Below are 19274 nucleotides of genomic sequence, written 5' to 3'. Positions count from 1 at the left end.
CATTCTACGAACGGTGGTATCCACAAAATATGATAAAACACAACAACTACTAGCTAACTAGCCAGCTAACCTCTGTAGCTAGCCAGCAAGCTAGCAAGCAATGTTTAAAGGGATTGCAAACTGGTTAGCATAACTCTAGCCAAACAAAAAAAAATGATTTTGTAAATATTATCTATCTGGTTGGCATTTATGAAGCCAACAAAAACACATTCCTCACACACTAGGAACATATTTCCTCCAACATTATAATGAAAATGTGCCTCTTGGTCCCAAAACACACGTTTTCTGGAGACTTGTGGGAGGAGTGTATGCGCTTTCAGTAGCCTAATTGCGTCCAGTCCAGACTGAGGAGAAATCTGCACACAATGCATCCCTGACCACTTCCTGAAGTGGTGAGCCAGATCTGAATACAATCAGACCACAAAGCGATTTTTGTGCATCTAGACGATCTTCGTATTCTGATAGCAGAAGTCACATGTAAGTGTCAAGTGTAGACACGACCTAAAAGCTCCAACTTTTAAAAAGTGATGGTAAAGTAATAAAACTAGTGCATGACCATTTAAACATCTGTGAGAAAATAACAGCTGAGTGCGTAAGAATCTGCTTAAAATCAAGGTTTGCGAACAGCGAACAAACTAGCCAACAGCCATCCCTTGACCGGAAATCCCACTGGGCACACACTGGTTGAATCAATGTTGTTTCACGTCATTTCAATGAAATTACATGGAATAGATGTTGAATTGACGTTTACGCCCAGTTGGTAACTTTTTTTATTTTATATAAAATTCCCATGCAACAGAAAGGTAAACAGCAGGACACAACACACCACCATGTAGGCTAAACGCCTGTATCTTTGTTGTGACTGGGTGTATTGATACACCATCCAAAGTGTAATTAATAACTTCACCATGCTCAAAGGGATATTAAATGGCTTTTTTATTTTAACCCATCTACCAATTGGTGCCCTTCTTTGCGAGGCATTGGAAAACCTCCCTGGTCTTTGTGGTTGAATCTCTTGGGTCCCCAAAATGAGGGGGTACACGTAGCTGCCCAGTGGGGCGAAGAGCACATTCCTGAATTGTCCTCCAAAGGGCACACCCCTGAATCATTCAAATGTCCACTTCAAATGGGTCTGTCTGGGCTCATCCATCTCCTCATCGCTCCAGTCTGGGGGTGCGTCTGTACCAAAGTACCGGTCACCGAAATTTCCTTGGGACAAGACAACAGCATAGATTAGAGTTTGAAGCAGAGCACAGACAGGCGTGTGTGCGCACACACAAACAATGTCTCTCACCTATGCCGGGGATGATGTGGAAGAGGTTGTTGACCTTCTTGTCGACGGCGGTGGTGATGATTTGGACCTTAGGGAAGGCGTAGGCCACAGAATGAACCCCCATCTCAGCCATCAGCAGAGACACCAGCAAGATCTTATCCTCCTGGACATCATGATCCTGGACAGGACAGACAGACAGGGTGACAGAGAAAGATGTCACTTAATTATGACATAATTACCATTGTGCTATGACAGTAAATACCTGTAAATAGCACAGAGTAAAATAAAGTGTAACCCTAATGTGTAACCCTAACCCACCAGGAGGACTCGTACGGCCATCATGGCAGCAGCTCCTGTGGACACGGTGCAGTCCATCAGAATCACATGGTCCTCACCAATGTCCTTAGGCAGACGCAGGTAGTGCAGCTGAGAGGGAGGGACAGGGAGGAAAGAGGGGTTGAAGGACAGACAACAGGGCTATAACTATGGCCCAGAATTTATTCTGACCAGGTCCCATGGTCCTACTCAAGGCATGTGTGTTTTTCAGATCCATACCTCTGGTTCTCCTGTGTCCTGATTGGTCTGGATGAGGATCTTCCCGATGCGGACATCTTTACACACCGCTCGGAGAGCTGGCTCCATGGTCTCTCCCGCTCGAAGGATGGACACTCCTGTGATCTACGGAAAACCAGGAGAGATGGATTAACACACTGACTGACAACTGAGTACAGTAAATACATTTAAGAACAAGAACATGTACAAGATAGCAATACTATACTGTTCATTATGACAACACTGGCTGACAAATACACAGGATTGAGTTCACATCTAATAATAGATTAAAGATGTTATCAAAAGCTAGGTTTCCATCCAATTGGCGACAGATTTTCATGTGAATATTCAAAATCTGCATTAAAAAAATATGCGCATTTTCACACCAGAGATGTGTTTCCATCAAATTGACTTGTTGCAGATAAAAGGCTGTGAGTGACGTAGTGCACATAAAAATATATTTTGCTATTAAATTCCCATGTACCGAATAAAAAATACAAGTTAAATTCCATCGCATTTTCAACTCTACTGATGGTTTTCTCACAATTAGTTTTGCGTTACATGGCGAGTGTGCCCACTCCGATATTGGCACATGCACTCTAGCCAACAGCATGCAGGTATCTGCTCGCTGTTGGCTAAAACACGCGTACTGTATAGCCTACATTATGAGATTATTACGGACAAAAGAGCAAGATTATTTGTATTTGTCAAACAGCAGCCAAGCATTGATGATCATGTCACCAGAATAAGACCATCGATATTTATTGGAAAGGAGCATCAAGCTCATCACCTTGCACTTTAACCACCCTGTGAAGTTCATAACTTATTTCATCTGTAGCCTAATAAACTGCATGCTTTCCCAACGAGTTGTAGTAGGAGGACCATACAACATGTCATCGCGTGACTCCAAGTTTACTTCGATTTGATTGTTATTATATCAATATTTGCACATAAAAGCGTTTCCATCGACATTTCTCACATAGTCTAGCGTATTTTGTTGTGTCGACATTTGGCCTGTCAGGAATTTTTTTTATCCGACGTACTTTACTCGCATAAAACGGTTGGATGGAAACCTGGTTATAGAGAGCTCATTTAAATGACAAAGAGATAGTATTTTCTGATCAGAGGGCACTAGATGACTGAACTGGAAACAAGTGAATGAGTAGGAGAAAGTTCGAGAGAGAGAGATGGATAGACAGACAGACAGACAGACAGGAAGAGAAATAAAGAAAGCTGAACTAACCCTCTTCCCGTGGAAAGTTCTGCCTTCATAGTCCTCTCCCTGCGGTGTCTGAACTTTATGGCTCTGTGGAAAGAGAGAGAGAGAGAGAGAGGGGAGGATGAGCTCAGAGGTGTGTGTAAAGATCTGAAGACAACAAACCCATGGTGCGTTTTCAGTTGGCCACAATAAACTACATCAGATTGATGGTCAGTGGTCAACTCAGTCAACAAAACACTTATTTACTCCAACACCTATAGCTCTAGTAGGTGGTACATACACACCCTACTTTAGCACACTGTAGTTGCTGTGCGATTTAAGTTAGCTGGTGTGTTTGTGCAGTTGCTTTATGTGTGTGTCTTTTTGGTTTGTGAGAACTTTCCACTGCGGTGGATTGACAGTTTCCATGCTCCAGAGACCAGTCTCTCTCTTCTGCTCTCTCTCTCTTCTTTTTCTCTCTCTCTCACCATCTCTCAATCTTGACCTCTCATGCTGTCTTTCCATCTCTTACACTCTGTTTCCATCTTTCTAACTCTCTGTTTTTCAGTTATTACATTTTTCTCCCTCAATCTTTCAATCTCTTTCTAAATCAATCTAAATTCCAATATGCTTAATGGTATGAACATTTAGGTACTGTAGAACAAGGTTGCCAGAGCTCGCTCTCTCTCTCTCTCTCTCGCACACATACCTGTGAGGGGAGGAAGGAGAGAGCTCTTTCAATCAGCAGACGCATCAGCCTCTTGGAGTAGAAGATGAATTCATCCCTGCTCGTCTCTTTGTTTCTGGGCAGAGGAGATAGGACAGTTAGGGGTCAGACAGATATAAATAGACCCTATGGACCATGTAGTCACATCAACCCACATTGTGGAAGTGAATGCTACAGTATGTTTATGCATCTCTCTGACCTGCCTGTGTTATTATCTGACTATGTCAGTGAGTCGTTATATTGAATAGTACAGTAATGAGTAGTACCATTGATTATTACTGGTATCTTATGATGGTGGGCATGCCACTGACCTGGGGCATGTTAGTACAGTACCTGACTAGTAGTGGTGGGTAGTTATACATGAGTTATAGAGGTAGTAGTTATACAGTGTGTAGTGTGTATTGCAGTCATATACTATATATAGAGAGTTGGGCCAATGCGGTTTGTGTCTGAACGTTCTGAGAGCGCCCCTTTCTCCTTCATAGCTATGGGGTAATTAACGCTTCCGCATTGTGCTGTTTATTTCTGATCGTTTTCAAAACCTATGACGATGTGCAGTGAAAGCAGATATGTGATTTGTTGACACCACAACACAGTACCGACTTGGATAGATGTTATGTTGGTAAAATGTTGCTTGTTAACGGCGGCTCATTTCATAGGGAGTTGTCGGAGGCGGTCTCGCATTGTTACATCACCAACATGTTGAGAATAAAGGCGCTAACGTGGCGTCCGTTCTAAAACCTGGCCAAAATCTCGTAAAATATGGCTCTGGGGTACTGTACCTGATGATGGTGTGCATGCTACTGACCTGGGGCATTTAAGTGATAATGCCCAAGAAGCCGGTGTTTGTAGGATATATTGGCACTGGTGTTGTTAGGCCCAAGACAAAGTCGAGGGGAGGCAAACCGTGCCAATATATCCTCCAAACACCGACTTCAAGGGCATTATCACTTTTATACAACGGGTTACCAACATATTCAAATAATGATTGACATATTTTCATTAAAATATTTATTTTGATGCATTTATTCATACTATTTCATCCTTCCACAAGATATAGTCCAGACACAAATCTAGGGTTGCTACCCAAGCCGACTGGTCGTTCGTTCTATCAGTTTGCTTGCTAGAGACGCAACCCAGTCGTTCAGTCTTTTTGTTCTGTATCTATGGATGCGACCAAGTCGTTTGTTCTAAATGTTCCATTGCCATACTAGCTGGCAATGTTCTTATCCCTTGCTTGCTAGCTAGCCAACTACGGCTAATTTACAGTCACGTCAAAAAGTGCAGCCAGAATAACAGCAAAGTAGCCTCATTTGCATTTGTTTAAGCTGTTTTCTACAGACATTTATTTGGATACATCCATAACAATGAGCTAATGAGGCTCGATTTCGCCTGGCATAGAAAATGTGCTCACTCATCAGGACACTGTTGTTCAGAGGAGGTAGCCAACAGCACAGCTACAGTAACAATCACTTCAAACTGAAGCTGGAAAGACTGCAAACTAGCTGCACTTCGTTTCATTCAATGTACCTTTTTTTGTATATATCCATAAAAATGATGCCAGCTGATTCATGATTTCGACTGGCTGAGAAACGCTGCTTGCCTATCTGTCTCGTCCCAACACGTTCATTACTATGTGACAGCTGGAGATCGAATTTGAATATTGAAACAATGTTGCAAATGTCGGAGAGACAGACAGCCAGGTTTACGCAAATCTCCGCTGTTAAAAACGAAATGTTAGTCTAAAAGAAATGTGAGATAATGTCTAGATGCTTTTTATAGTGGAGATCAAGTTGATAAATTGCCTGGCTGGGCTGATGAGAAAGTGGATTGCGCAGTCAGATGGAACAGAGTAAATAGGCATTTTAACATCATAGATTTAGCCGGTGGTAACTTGTGGAAATAGATTTTAACCAATCAGCATTCAGGATTAGATCCACCCATTGTATAAATGAGTACAGTACCTGACTAGTAGTGGGTCATTCTACAGTAGTTCTAGAGCTAGTAGTTACAGTATACAGTGTGTAGTGTGTATTGTACCTGATGATGGTGTGCATGCCCCTGACCTGAGGTGTACTCTCCAGAACACTCAGGGTCTGGGGGAGAGGCTGGGCCTGGTGGGCGGAGGCAAGGGCTGCCCTGTAACCATAGCAACCAGGAGGAGAAATGGAGGAAGGACTTATCAGCACTGGAATCGGCGGTAGGTTGCATACATCCAGTCACAGGCTTGAAAAACACCAGCAAGCGCGCACACACAGACTTTTAAACAGTATCATCACACTGGTGTTAATATTGATTAGTGGGTAGGTAGGATTCTAGAAAACACACATTTAAAACACACCAGATTAAAATAGGAAGAGCAGAAAGATCCAGGTCAGTTAGCAGCACTGAACATCTACAGTAGTGTCTGCCATTATACAACAGCTTCAAGAGAACGTTTGATGATTCTTAGCTACTGTTTTGGTTCCAATTCAGTTAGATTCTACAGTGAGTGCTGAAAGAGTAATTAATTCAACACATTCAATGTGCAATAATTGAAACTGAAACTAGGCAGGAAACTTTGGATCAAATGTCCTTTGCTTACTAATGGTGGCCTAAGCACCCTGATTTTCTCTTAATTTTTCTCTTTGTGTTGTTATAATCCCATGTGATTCACACAAACACACACACACACACACACATCAACGCAAAGAAAGCCCAACTTCTCAATTCAGATCCACACAGGCTGATTTAAAGAAAAATGAAGGTTACTATGCAGAGGGCTTAGCCCAGGCCTGGCCTGGTTTTTGGCTAGAATCTGACTTAAAAACATACAGCACAATGGGTTCTGGTCTTGCCAAAGATTAGAATTGAGGTCATGCAAGCTTTGAGTTGAGTGATATCACATTAAAACCCCACACTCTCAAGCTACATAAAACAAGCTGTGATACCGTTTCATAAAAAATTAAACTCCTGTTAGATAACGGAAAAAAAATGCAAACACAGATAAATCATATGCAAATCTGCTCACATATCCCAGCGAAGTTTCCTCTATGGAGAGAAGAGGGTTTGGACGAAACACAACGACACACAGTGACAGAGACAGAATGACAACGACGACAACAACAACAGAAAAAGGGAAGAAAATAAAAACAGACAAACAACATACGGTAAATAAAGAGATGGATAAAGGGATGATCATGTGATACAGTGCTGTGTGTGACAACTCAACACGCTGTGAGCAATCCTCACAATTCCTCAGACCAAGACACATTTTGCCATATAAAATTGCCAAATAATATTTTTGATCAATTTACAAATAATAGTTCAACCCGGTTAGTCTATTCAGTAACAAAGTCACTGTAATTCAGTCAGTGGTTGTGCCATTGTGTGTTATGTGTACACGTGGGCTGCTGTCACGCTGGTTGTGGCTGTTACACCTTCACTGTGTCTCTACACGTGGGCTGCTCTCACGCTGGTTGTGGCTGTCACACCTACACTGTGTCTCTACAATACAGAGGTACGACTCACAGCTCAACGGCCCCAATACATCCTGTGTCTAAAGAGATACCAAATGCACTTCCTCTCTCTCTCTCTCTCTCTACCACTCTGATCTGCTGTGGCCGACATACTCAATGGAAAAACTCAGCCTTTTGTAGTAGATATAGAAAACTTTTGCTGCGGTTTGAGATGCGATTTGTGACAATAGACACCGAGGTGACCCCCTTTCACTCCTTCATTCGTTCTTTCCTTCGTTTGACCTCGCTCTGTTTGCCCTCTCTCTCTCTCCCCCTCTCGGTCTCTCTCTCTCTCTCTCTCTCTCTCTCTCTCTCTCTCTCTCTCTCTCTCTCTCTCTCTCTCTCTCTCTCTCTCTCTCTCTCTCTCTCTCTCTCTCTCTCTCTCTCTCTCTCTCTCTCTCTCTCTCTCTCTCTCTCTCTCTCTCTCTCTCTCTCTCTCTCTCAATTCAATTTTCTATTGAATTTTCAATTGAAGGGCTTTATTGTTATTGGCATGGGAAACGTATGTTAACATTGCCAAAGCAAGTGAAGTAGATAGTAAACAAAAGTGAAATAAACAATAAATATTAACAGTAAACATTACTCTCAGAAGTTCTCTCTCTCTCTCTCTCTCTCTCTCTCTCTTTCTCTCTCTCTCTGGGGCTGAGAGGTCAGTGAGGATGTCTCAGTAGATTATTTTTAGACACAGAATGCAGAGGGTGGGTGTGTGTGTGAGCCATCAAGTATTTAAGGTAGAGGAAAAACCAACATCCTCCAATCAACTGCCTGCTGCACATAGAACCGATAGAAGGGCATTCATCTTCACTCAACTGTCAAACACAGAACTGAAGTGTGGCGTGTCTGATGTCAAAGGGCAGATTGTCTCTCAAAGTTCTGCTCACTCATAGCTGTTTTTGTACTGTTTGCTTAATAGCGAATTAAGCGTCACTCCACACATGCCAATTACTATTGATAATGCTATCTGTAATGGAATACTCTTTTCCCGTAGAGCCTGTTACATCATTCACTGTACTGTATCACTTGTCCATGTGCTCATTGACAAGGTGGGCTCCTAGTGTTGATACTGTGTAACAGCAACAGGCAGTTGGAGACAGGGAGGATGTTGATTTTGTGGCTTCGAAGTATAACTTGCCACTTCTGGGAACAGATAACGATATCTGACCCTGTATGAGTGATTTAGGGTACTAAATCGGTTGTGTGGTGGGGGGGGGGGGGGGGTTCGGCGGTACAGTAAACAGTTGTGCTACTCTACCTGACGCTGAGCTCGCGCTGTGTGTGATGGAGGAATGAAGGGGGAGTAGAGTGGAGAGAGTGGTGCAGTGAGGTGGAGCAAGGCCAATAGTACCATGTCAAATAGGTAACACCACAATAAGAACACATGCCTTCGTTGGTAATGAGGGATGGAAGCAATTCCATTTCAATTTGGTCAACTTTAGAAGATGAACTGAAAACTGCCATTTATTTCCAAGGAAGATTACATTTTCCAAATTCTTAAACTGGAATTTTATTTCAGGCACCTTAATTGTGATAGAAGTGACACACCAACCCTGCTAGCCATTAGTGCATGTGCCACAAGTCACATAGCAAAACATTAATTCACTCTATCCATCCTGACCTATTCACCTCATCTAACCTCTCATCAGTGACCTATTCAGGACGTTACAGAACAACCAGATAGAAATGGAGTATGTTGTGTAGAATAAAGAATCATACAGTATATTGCACCACATTGAATAAGCCTCTGGTCATGCTCAACATGTTTATACTTCATTTTGTGTAATCTTTCTCAAGAAATCATGCTATTAGAGAAAATGCTTTCTTGTTCCACTAGAGGGGGCAGTGGAGCTAGAATCAGTTCGTAAACTGGTCCTGTCTGCTCTGGTTACATTTTAGTCATTTAGCAGACTCTCTTTTCCAGAGCGACTTACAGTTAGTGAGTGCATACATTATTATATATATATATTTTTATACTGCCCCCCCCCGTGGGAATCAAACCCACAACCCTGGCGTTGCAAACGCCATGCTCTACCAACATCCCTGCCGGCCATTCCCTCCCCTACCCTGGACCAATTGTGCGCCGCCCCATGGGTCTCCCGGTCGCAGCCGCCTACAACAGAGCCTGGATTCGAACCAGGATCTCTAGTGGCACAGCTAGCACTGTGATGCAGTGCCTTAGACCACTGCGCCACTCGGGAGGCTAGGTTAGATGTAGAGCTGTCAAGCTGGAGGAGTATAAGGAGAGTGAAGGGAGGAACTCTTACCTCCTCTAGCTGGCTGTGGACGTGCTGTACGATCAGGTCTATGGCCACCATGTTGCCTCCTCCTTCCAGGATATGACACACACAGAAAGAGGAAGTGACATTAGACAGTGATGACATTATGTGTGTATATTATAATGGTTTAGGGGACTAAGTCAACTTTTCACTTTTCACTTAACGCCAATGCACGACTAAGTCAACATTTGATTTAAGTGGAAGTTCACCCCTAAAGGTCTAAGTCTGCGAGAGTATATGTATAAGCAAATGTATGTGTGTGTGTGTGTGTGTGTGTGAGAGAGCACATGGTCATACATTATTAAGTTTTCAGTGTGTTTGTGCTGGTTCCAAATCTTACCGCGTGGTACCACAATGTCAGCCAGTCGCATGGTGGGCTCAATGTACTGCTCAAAGGCGGGCTTCACAAACGTATTGTATTGTTTGATGATGCCCTCGATGTCCCGGCCACGCTCTGTGATGTCCCTCTGCAGCCGACGCACCAGACGGATGTCTGAGTCCGTGTCCACAAATATCTTCATGTCCAGCAGCTGTGGGGTGGAAAGAACACACACCATGAGAAACACACACACACGCATGCACGCACGCACACACACACACACACACCATGAGAAACACACACCATGAGAAACACACACACACGCATGCACGCACGCACACACACACACACACACCATGAGAAACACACACCATGAGAAACACACACACACACGCATGCACGCACGCACACACACACACACACACCATGAGAGAACACACACACCATGAGAGAACACACACACCATGAGAGAACACACACACCATGAGAGAACACACACACCATGAGAGAACACACACACACACACACACACACACAAACACACACACACTATGAGAGAACACACACCATGTGAGAACACACACACCATGAGTAAGAAACACACACACCATGAGAAACACACACACCATGAGAAACACACAGACACGTGCACACACAACCTGCCCTTAATGCCATCAACGTGTCTTCCAGTCTTACCTGTAACAGCTCTTTATCTGCAAAGGCCATGATTCCCTCCAAGATGATAACACTGGCTCCATACACTGTTTTCTGAAAGGGATGAAACACACATACTGTAAGTCACCTGGCTGAATACAAACGCTGTGGGTTAAGTACGATTTTGACACTACCAGAAGTGCATGGTCGCCACCAAAACGTCTGCGTTGTTTTTGGTAACAATTCCACATTTCTCTAATGTCACAATCGGTCCCTGTGCCGTACGTGTCTGGTAATGTCTATCCGTAAAACGTGACTGAGACTCAGTTTTCTATCTTCCCCCATGCTAATGGTTAACAGGGTTAAACTTCTCATTGTTAGGGGATAACTGTAAAACATGTTAAGTCAAACGTGAATGGCTGCCACTGTGCATCTGGGATGGATTTGCAACTGCATGTCATAAAGTAACTCCGGATATGGAGATTAAAAGACTGTTGAGTAATCTAGCGACCAAGATCATATTGCAATAACCCTACGTCAACTCCAACTCTTTTATGGTACACACTGAGAGGGGCTGTGTGTGTTTTACACTGTGTTTCTACACGTGTGTGTGTGTGTGTGTGTGGGGGGGGGGCATTTCTGTTTGATTGTGTGTGTGCGTGTGTGTTCATCCGAGTGTGTCTTACCCACTCCTTCTGGCGTCCGTGTGTGGTAAAGTCATACACAGGGATCTTGACACTCTTGCCCAGTTTGAGTTTCCGCAGTGTGTGTGCCAGCAGGCCAAAGTCAAAGGCATCCGGGTGGTCAAAGTTGTAGTCATTACTGGCTGCCGTGACCTGCTGCTCACGAGTCAGAACCTAGACACAACATTGGACGGACATTAAAATAACAGTAAATCAGAGCCAAATTGCAAGCAGAACGTCATCCCTGAAATATCTGTGGATTTAGCATGAACATGATACTCTCTTGACCAGGACTTACACAGGACTTAGACATAGTCATGTGCACCTGAACGTGCATGTGCACACACACACCCCCTAGTGGAGTGCCTCTCAAATTAGCTTGACAAAATTTAGCTGGGACGGGAATGTTGTGACCATCCTGTGAGGAATGTTGTGACCCTCCTGTGAGGAATGTTGTGACCCTCCTGTGAGGACTGTGCCAGGAGGTGTGTGTGTGCACTGGACCGTAGGCAGCCCTTTAAAACTCCGGCCCTGGTATTTGGCCCTCTCCCACCCCCTCCTCTCGTGGTCCAATCATAAGCACTTTATAATTAACAGTGTCATAGAAATACAACCAGGTCAGTGCTACTCTAGAGTCAAGATGGGGCCTGGAAAGCCATAATGAGAGGTGTGATATCTCAGAGTGGATATCCATGGATATGGGACTGAGCAGGAGTTTTCCCAAATGAGACTAAGTTTTCCCAAATCACTGTTACCTGGTCAGTCATTTTTCAAATCTCCCTAATGGTTAAGGTTAAGATTTGGGGAAGGGTAAACTGAACCTAGATCTGTGATTTAATGGCAACTACCATTGCTGCTGATGTTATAAATGATAATGGTGTTTGGTTGTTAACTCACAGCTGGTATTTGGTATCTTAAAATGGCATTAGTTAAGATCCAAAGGGGGCTGGTAAAGGCAGTGACCTACAGTAAAGCTGGTAGAGCTGCAGTAAAGTCAGGCTGTCACTCTATTACGTAACACAAGAAGGGGAGGCTGATGACTATTTTAATGGTGGTTGTTTGGCCAATATCTCTCTCCTCTTGTCCTTACACTCGCTCGCCCACATTTAACTTATTTTATGTCCCCCCCCCTCTCATTTGACATCTGCCCTCTTATCCCCTCAGGGATCCTTCCATCTCTCTATCACTTTTCTCTCTTTAAAAGCCTGGTCACTCAGGGTAGAAAGATAGAGAGAGGGAGTAGAGAGAGAGAGAGACAGATAATGGGATTAAGTGGTATTAGAACACAGTAGACACATCTCCAGATCTCGTTCAGATTCTGGGGGGAGTGAGAGGAAAGCTGTCCTGTGCATGAGTGTTGTTGTGCTGTTATTGAGCAAGAGATGAATCTCTAGTATGTGACAGTCATTTGAACTGAAAGAGGTTCTAAAACTGGATAGGGCGGCCTCTAAAATGATTGTACATACTAAGCATACATGCACACACGGCTACACGCGTGCACAAATATATATGTGCAAGCACACACACACACCTTGTAGAAGGAGTCCATGCAGAGCAGGACCACCCAGGGGACATCCAGAGCCTCTATGATCTTCCTGGCTACAGTGGTCTTCCCTGAGGCACTGCCCCCACACAGACCTGCAGGACACACAGGGACACAATGGGAACTGGTGAGATGTGCGAGGTAGACAATGACCACTTATAAAACAGTCATTTACAATCTATCAGAACCAAGGACTTTTAAGTGGTCATTGTCTACCTCGCTCCTCTCACCAGTTCCCATTGTGTCCCTGTTTTAAATCATTATATTATTTTAGTGTGAATAGATTGTTGTTATATCCTTAGAGATTGAAAGTAGTGGTGTTAGGTTCAAGCTCTTTGTGTATGAGAAGAGTGTAATTATTTAGTGAACTGCAGTGGACTGTAGGAATGTGTACTCTCAATAACTCAAGGCCTCTCCTGACTGATAATTATTTAACCTTTATTTAACCAGGCTAGTCAGTTAAGAACACATTCTTATTTACAATGATGGCCTGGCAAGAGGCAAAAGGCCTCCTGTGGGGATGGGGTCTGGGATAAAAAAAACAATAAACAATGTGTGACAAAATGGACAGCTCAGACAGAAGACACTGCAAACAGCACAAATACAACATCAAACAAACAATGGCTGTGTGTGTGTGTGTGCAGGCATGAGTGTGGTGTGTGTGACGTAAAACAACATGCTTCCTTATATAAGGCAACGCAAACTAGTGACAACTAGAAACAACTACTTGTCTCAACAACCTGTTCATCTATTTGTCTTTTGAACTCCTCTAGGGACACCAGGTCTTGGAGTTTTAGGTTAGCTTCGAGGGAATTCCAAGACCAAGGGGCTGAGTCATGAAAGGACCTTTCTCCATGCTCGGTTCTAATTCTTCGGGACTCTTAGCATAAAACAAGATTGAGATCTGAGCTTGTATGTGCTTTCAATTCGAGCTAGAAGAGAGGATAGATAAAATGGCAATTTTCCTAAAAAAGATAAATAAGAATATACCAGTGTTGGAGCCTACGTGTTGCTAGTGATGTCCACCCGACAGCACTGTATGGATCACAATGGTGAGTTAGACGTATCTGATTGGTGACAAAAACAAAGGGCTGCGTGATCCACAGATTCAAGAGCCTTCAGTGTAATAAATAGAATCACCATAGTCGAATACGGATAGAAAAGTACAAACAAATCAACTCCTTTCTGGCGCCAACTGAAAAACAAGCTTTGTGCCGGTAATAAAACCCAATACAGAGCTTGAGTTTCCTGACAAGGTTCTCTACATGGTTGGTGAAGCTCAACTTCTCATCCACCCAAACTCCCAGATATTTGTACATTTTGACTTGCTCTATAGAATGTCCTTCCAAGGTAGTAATTACATGGTTTTCAGAGTGTTTAATATTGGAAAATACCATGCATTTTGTTATAGAGGAAATCAGAACAAGCTTCAAATCGTACAGATTCTGTTGAATGATGTTAAAAGCTGTTTGAACTTTTTCAAAAGCCAAAGTCAAACTGCTGACACTTGAATAAAGAACAGTGTCATCCGCATAAAAATGTACATCAGCTGTCTCAATATAAAATAATAATAATATAATATGCCATTTAGCATACATTTTTACGTATGGGTGGTCCCGGAGATCGAACCCACTACCCTGGCATTACAAGCGCCATGCTCTACCAATTGAGCTACAGAGGACCAATGTTATGGATATAGATAATAAACAACAAGGGACCTAAAATGTATCCTTGAGGCACTCCCGAGCACAACTCTATGGTATCCGACTTACAACGATCTTCCTTAACACACTGGATAAAAATACATTTGACAGGTAGTTCACAAACCACTCAGAGCCTGTGGACAGTATGGTCCACAGTGTCAAACGCCTTTGACAAGTCTATGAATACAGATACACAATGCAGCTTCCTATCCAGGGTACAGTAAACATCATTCCAAATCTTCAAAGTTGCTGTGACAGTGCTGTGGCCACTCATACCACTCAAAATATTGTTTCCTGGAGGTAGGCCTTAAACTGCTTATTGACTAGGGACTCTAATACCTTTGACAGAATAGACAACTTAGATATGGGCCGATAGTTATTCTGTAGAGTGGGATCACCTCCTTTAAAAGAGTTAGGCCAAATGCTGATTTCCACAACCTGGGGATTCCATTACATTCTAGGGTGAGGTTAAAGGGGGAGCAATGATGTCTGCAGCTAATTGTAGTAGGCGGGGGTATAGATCATCAGGGCCAGGGGATCTTTTGACATCAATTGCTTTCAGGGCTCTACGGACCTCTGAGACAGAAAAGGGCAAGAAGGATAACCAGGAGAAGGAGTGCTCGGGAGTGTCTGTTAATTTCCCAGGGGGCTCATGTTGACCTTTAACCCTATCAAATAATCCACCTGCATCAAGAAAATGTTGATTAAAAGAGTTCAGAATAGAGGTTCTCTCAGTTACCACCTTTGAGCCAACCAGTTGTCTAGGGAGCTGTTCATAATTTTTGCACTCTAAACTTTTCACTACTTGCCAAAATGTAGAAAGATTATTCAGATTATCAGCAGTAGATTTGAGGTAGTGGTCTGCTTTCGGGTCATAGCAACATCCTGATTCCGAAGGCATTTAAAAGCCATCAAATCATCAGCTGAATCAGACCTTCTTGCTTTAGCCCACACAGCATTCCGTTTCCATTTGATTTCAGCTAGTTCATCTGAGAACCAAGGGTTGTCTCTGTCCTTAATTCTGTATTGTTTGAAATGGGCATGCTTGTTGCATACATCCTGGAATGCTTTGTGGAAGTAAGAAACCCCCCCCCCCAAAAAAAAAAGAAAAAAAAGAAAAGGTGTGTCAAACAGTGGTGGAAAAAGTACCCAAGTATCATACTTGAGTAAAAGTAAATATACCTTAATAGAAAATGACTCAAGTAAAAGTGAAAGTCACCCAGTAAAATACTACTTGAATAAAAGTCTAAAAGTATTTGGTTTTAAATATACTTAAGTATCAAAAGTAAAAGTGTACATCATTTCAAATTCCTTATATTTAGCAAACCAGAAGGCACAATTTGCGTTTTTTTAATTTACAAATAGCCAAGGGCATACTCCAACACTCAGACATAATTTACAAACGAAGCATTTGTGTTTAGTGAGTCCGCCAGGTCAGAGGCAGTAGAGATGACCAGGGATGTTCTCTTGATAAGTGTGTAAATTGGAACATTTTCCTGTCCTGCTAAGCATTCAAAATGTAACGAGTACTTTTGGGTGTCAGGGGAAATGTATGGAGTAAGAAGTACATTATTTTCATTAGGAATGTAGTGAAGTAAAAGTAAAAGTAGTCAAAAATATAAATAATAAAGTAAAGTACAGATACCCCAAAAAACTACTTTTTACTTAAGTACTTTACCCTGCTGCTGGTCTTAACCCTGTGACGTTCACCATGTCATGTGTGTCTTAGAGGGGTTGGGAAGCAGAAGACACTTCATTTTCGTACATAAAAACAGACAACAAAGCATTATTTTACTAACTCCTGAGGGTTCCTACCGATAACAAAGGCATCTTTGGACTGGGTTCCATGCTCGTTGTACCAAGGTGGGCGGCCGGCTGTGTAGATGGTCCGTTTAGAGGTCCGCAGCAGGGGCGGTTCTGACTTGCATTGGCTGGTGGTCCGTTTCCGTGGTGCCAGCCCAGAGCTGACGGATGGAAGAAGCCTGTCCAGGGAACTGTCTCCACCCCCGCTGAAACACAGGAAATCAGACAGAAGAGCAACATATGTAAATTCCTTTGTTTCACTGACTCTTTAAATTTCAGCGGTATGAAAAAAACTGACAGGCTTCTGTGGTGGACTATCCCGGTAAACCACACAGGGAGGTGAGACAGCATACTACAAACATTACTCATCTGATGTGATTCAGTCTCACTGACAATGGCAACACATCTATGTATATCCTGCTACATTGATTAACACAGAGTACTGACAGTCAGTAGGCATTGGCAATCAATGATGGCCTGTTGCTTTTGATGATGGACCCGTGATCAGTGCTTTGTCTACACCAAATATTTAGCCTGAGCTTCCTATAAGAACCACTGAATGAATATGTCAATCACGATAGAATTATGAGTCAATCCCCACCCTTTTTTCTCACTTCATTTCTTTCCCTATTCTAAATAACTTTCTCAGGGTAAGCAAACTTCACAGTTACCACATATGTAAGACATTGACATTGACTTGTTTGAAAGATGGCATCCTATGACGGTGCCACGTTGAAGGTCACTGAGCTCTTCAGTAAGGCCATTCTACTGCCAATGTTTGTCTATGGAGATTGCATGGCTGTTTGCTTGATTTTATACCTCTCAGCAACGGGTGTGGCTGAAATAGCCAAATCCACTAATTTGAAGGGGTGTCCACATACTTTTGAATATATAGCGTATGTATGGTATGTATTTATGATATGTTTCGAATTCCAATTTGTTGTGGCTAACGTTAGCTAGGTGGCTAACGGTAACGTTAGCTAGCTGGCTAACGTTAGCTAGGCTAGGGGTTAGGGTTAAGGTTAGGAGTTAGGTTAAAAGGTTAGGGTTAGGGGAAGGGTTAGCTAACATGCTAAGTAGTTGCAATGTAGCTAAAAAGTAGTATGTAGTTGAAAAGTTGCTAATTAGCTAACATTTTCTATGATGAGATTTGAACCTTTGGGTTCCTAGACGTTTGCGTTATACGGCTACCCTTCCATCCTGACCAACCACCCTCATTTTGTTTTTGCTTTAAGTAACCTTATATATAACCATAACAAATGTAACATACCGTACTAATTTGAGTGTCCCGGATTTACATTTACTATGTTACGTCTAGTCTATGAGGCCAGGCTGAGCTAGCTAACAACCTGGTAACTTGACAGTAAGTCTAGGAACATTTGATTGGCACAGGAACAAAGGAAAAGAGTCTGCTACTCATGAGATGTGCTTCAAAGGTAGGGTTCATATAGGCCTAATGTAAGCCTAAACTATCAAAAATCAATCTCTTTCTGGTTGGTGCCTAATGTTTTTAAAGTTGGAAGCAGTGTGTATGTGTTTGTGGGAGAGAGAGAGTGGTGTGTGTGTGTTTATGAGGGAGACCGAGAGAGTGTGTGAGCGAGGGAGAGTGTGTGTATCTGTATGTTAACTTAAGTTGTTAACTCATGTAGTGTTTTCCCCTTATTGCCACAATTACATGCAGATCATTATGCATGTATATTCCTTCCTCCCATTCTTCTAGCCAAATCACAGGTAGGCCTATGAAAATATGAGCAAATCAGCCATTCTATGCAGTATTCTATTATACAGTGTGGAGTTCAATATGTGTTGCATTGATGTGAATATCAGTGACAGGTTTTTTGTGTAGCACGTGATTAACATTTAGAAAACGGATGTCGGGGGGACGGGGCGAACAGGATGCTAGGCCACTCAGAATCACTAAACCCCCCAACCCCCCCCGTGGTATCGCGATTCGCGATACTACTCGGTATTGTGATACTTGGCCTGGTATTGTATCATTAGTAAAATGTTGGTATCGTGACAACACTCCTACTAGTTCTACCTACTGAAACGCCTGACGTAGATATGTAGCCTAATAAACATGGCTTGGATCTTGCAAGATGAGCTCTCCTAGCAGACCCATCTTTGACAGAGGGTGCATTAGTAAACCTGGAAATATACATTTGCATGCACATAATGGCTATTCAAAACCAACACCGACGGCCAAATCCCAACTAGCTTTCACAGTCTCACTTCAGAATTAGACGTTCATCCATGTTTCCCAAACATCAAATTTCGAAGTTGTTTTAAACGTCACAAGTGTTTAAGGTTAAGTTTAGGCATTAACTCCGAAATCTTAAGGTTAGGCATTAATGGTTAAGGTAAGGGTTAAGGTTTGGCATAGGCTTAAAACAAAAATCCCAAAAACAACTTTCTATTGCTGGATTTGAACTTGCAACCTTTGGAATCAGATGCTTACACCCATCCACCATCCCCGTCCACAACACCCTAGCTAAACCGAAATCTACTTGAAGGTAACAGCGTTCACTGTTGCCCCTAGTGGCTGGTTTCCAACGTCCTCCCGACGGATTACCAGCACGTGTACTCAGAACATGCACTGACCATCTGGCAAGTGTCTTCACTGACATTTTCAACCTCTCCCTGAACCAGTTTGTAATACCTACATGTTTCAAGCAGACCACCATAGTCCCTGTGCACAAGAACGCCAAGGTAACCTGTCTAAATGCCCCGTAGCACTCACATCTGTAGCCATGAAATGCTTTGAAAGGCTGTTCAAGGCTCACATCAACACCATCCTCCCATGATGGAATGGACCCCAACCCTATACCCTAGACACCCACCTGAGTGATCCATACACTAAGGAGAAGTCCTTATCTGTTTTATAGGCCTACTGCAAGTAGACTATACGCAGCCAAGACAGAAAGATAAATGCGGTCAGAGACCCACTAAAGCAGCACTGCCCCCTCAAGATTCTGAGCCTGCCTGGCAGGCTTGGTCTTACAAAGCCAAAGCCCCCGGATGGGTGAGCATAATATACAAGGAATTTCTC

The 19274-nt window shown here is 42.9% G+C and overlaps 1 protein-coding gene across 6 annotated transcripts in view; it reads right to left on the bottom strand.

Annotated features, from left to right (window-relative positions):
- Positions 1–918: 918 nt before the first annotated feature.
- LOC311148077 (uridine-cytidine kinase-like 1) overlaps positions 919–19274 on the bottom strand; it is a gene marked incomplete at its 5' end in the record, with an annotated part of 49951 nt that continues 31595 nt past the window's right edge. For 4 of the 6 annotated variants that reach the window (XM_084184974.1, XM_084184978.1, XM_084184973.1 and 1 more), the window contains 14 exons: positions 919–1209; positions 1295–1451; positions 1592–1699; positions 1829–1951; positions 3069–3131; positions 3733–3826; positions 5791–5889; positions 6761–6780; positions 9509–9570; positions 9861–10050; positions 10536–10607; positions 11180–11350; positions 12708–12814; positions 16238–16431. In XM_084184974.1, coding sequence (XP_084041100.1) covers positions 1106–1209; positions 1295–1451; positions 1592–1699; positions 1829–1951; positions 3069–3131; positions 3733–3826; positions 5791–5889; positions 6761–6780; positions 9509–9570; positions 9861–10050; positions 10536–10607; positions 11180–11350; positions 12708–12814; positions 16238–16431 — 1564 coding nt within the window. In that variant the 3' untranslated portion in view covers positions 919–1105. Of the gene's footprint in view, positions 1210–1294; positions 1452–1591; positions 1700–1828; positions 1952–3068; positions 3132–3732; positions 3827–5790; positions 5890–6760; positions 6781–8499; positions 8517–9508; positions 9571–9860; positions 10051–10535; positions 10608–11179; positions 11351–12707; positions 12815–16237; positions 16432–19274 lie in introns of all 6 variants that reach the window. The other 2 variants (XM_084184975.1, XM_084184977.1) reach the window with 1 other exon arrangement.

Source organism: Coregonus lavaretus, assembly GCF_964263955.1.
Source record: "Coregonus lavaretus genome assembly, chromosome: 20".
Classification (NCBI taxonomy): domain Eukaryota; kingdom Metazoa; phylum Chordata; class Actinopteri; order Salmoniformes; family Salmonidae; genus Coregonus; species Coregonus lavaretus.
This window is presented reverse-complemented; position numbering and strand designations above follow the sequence as displayed.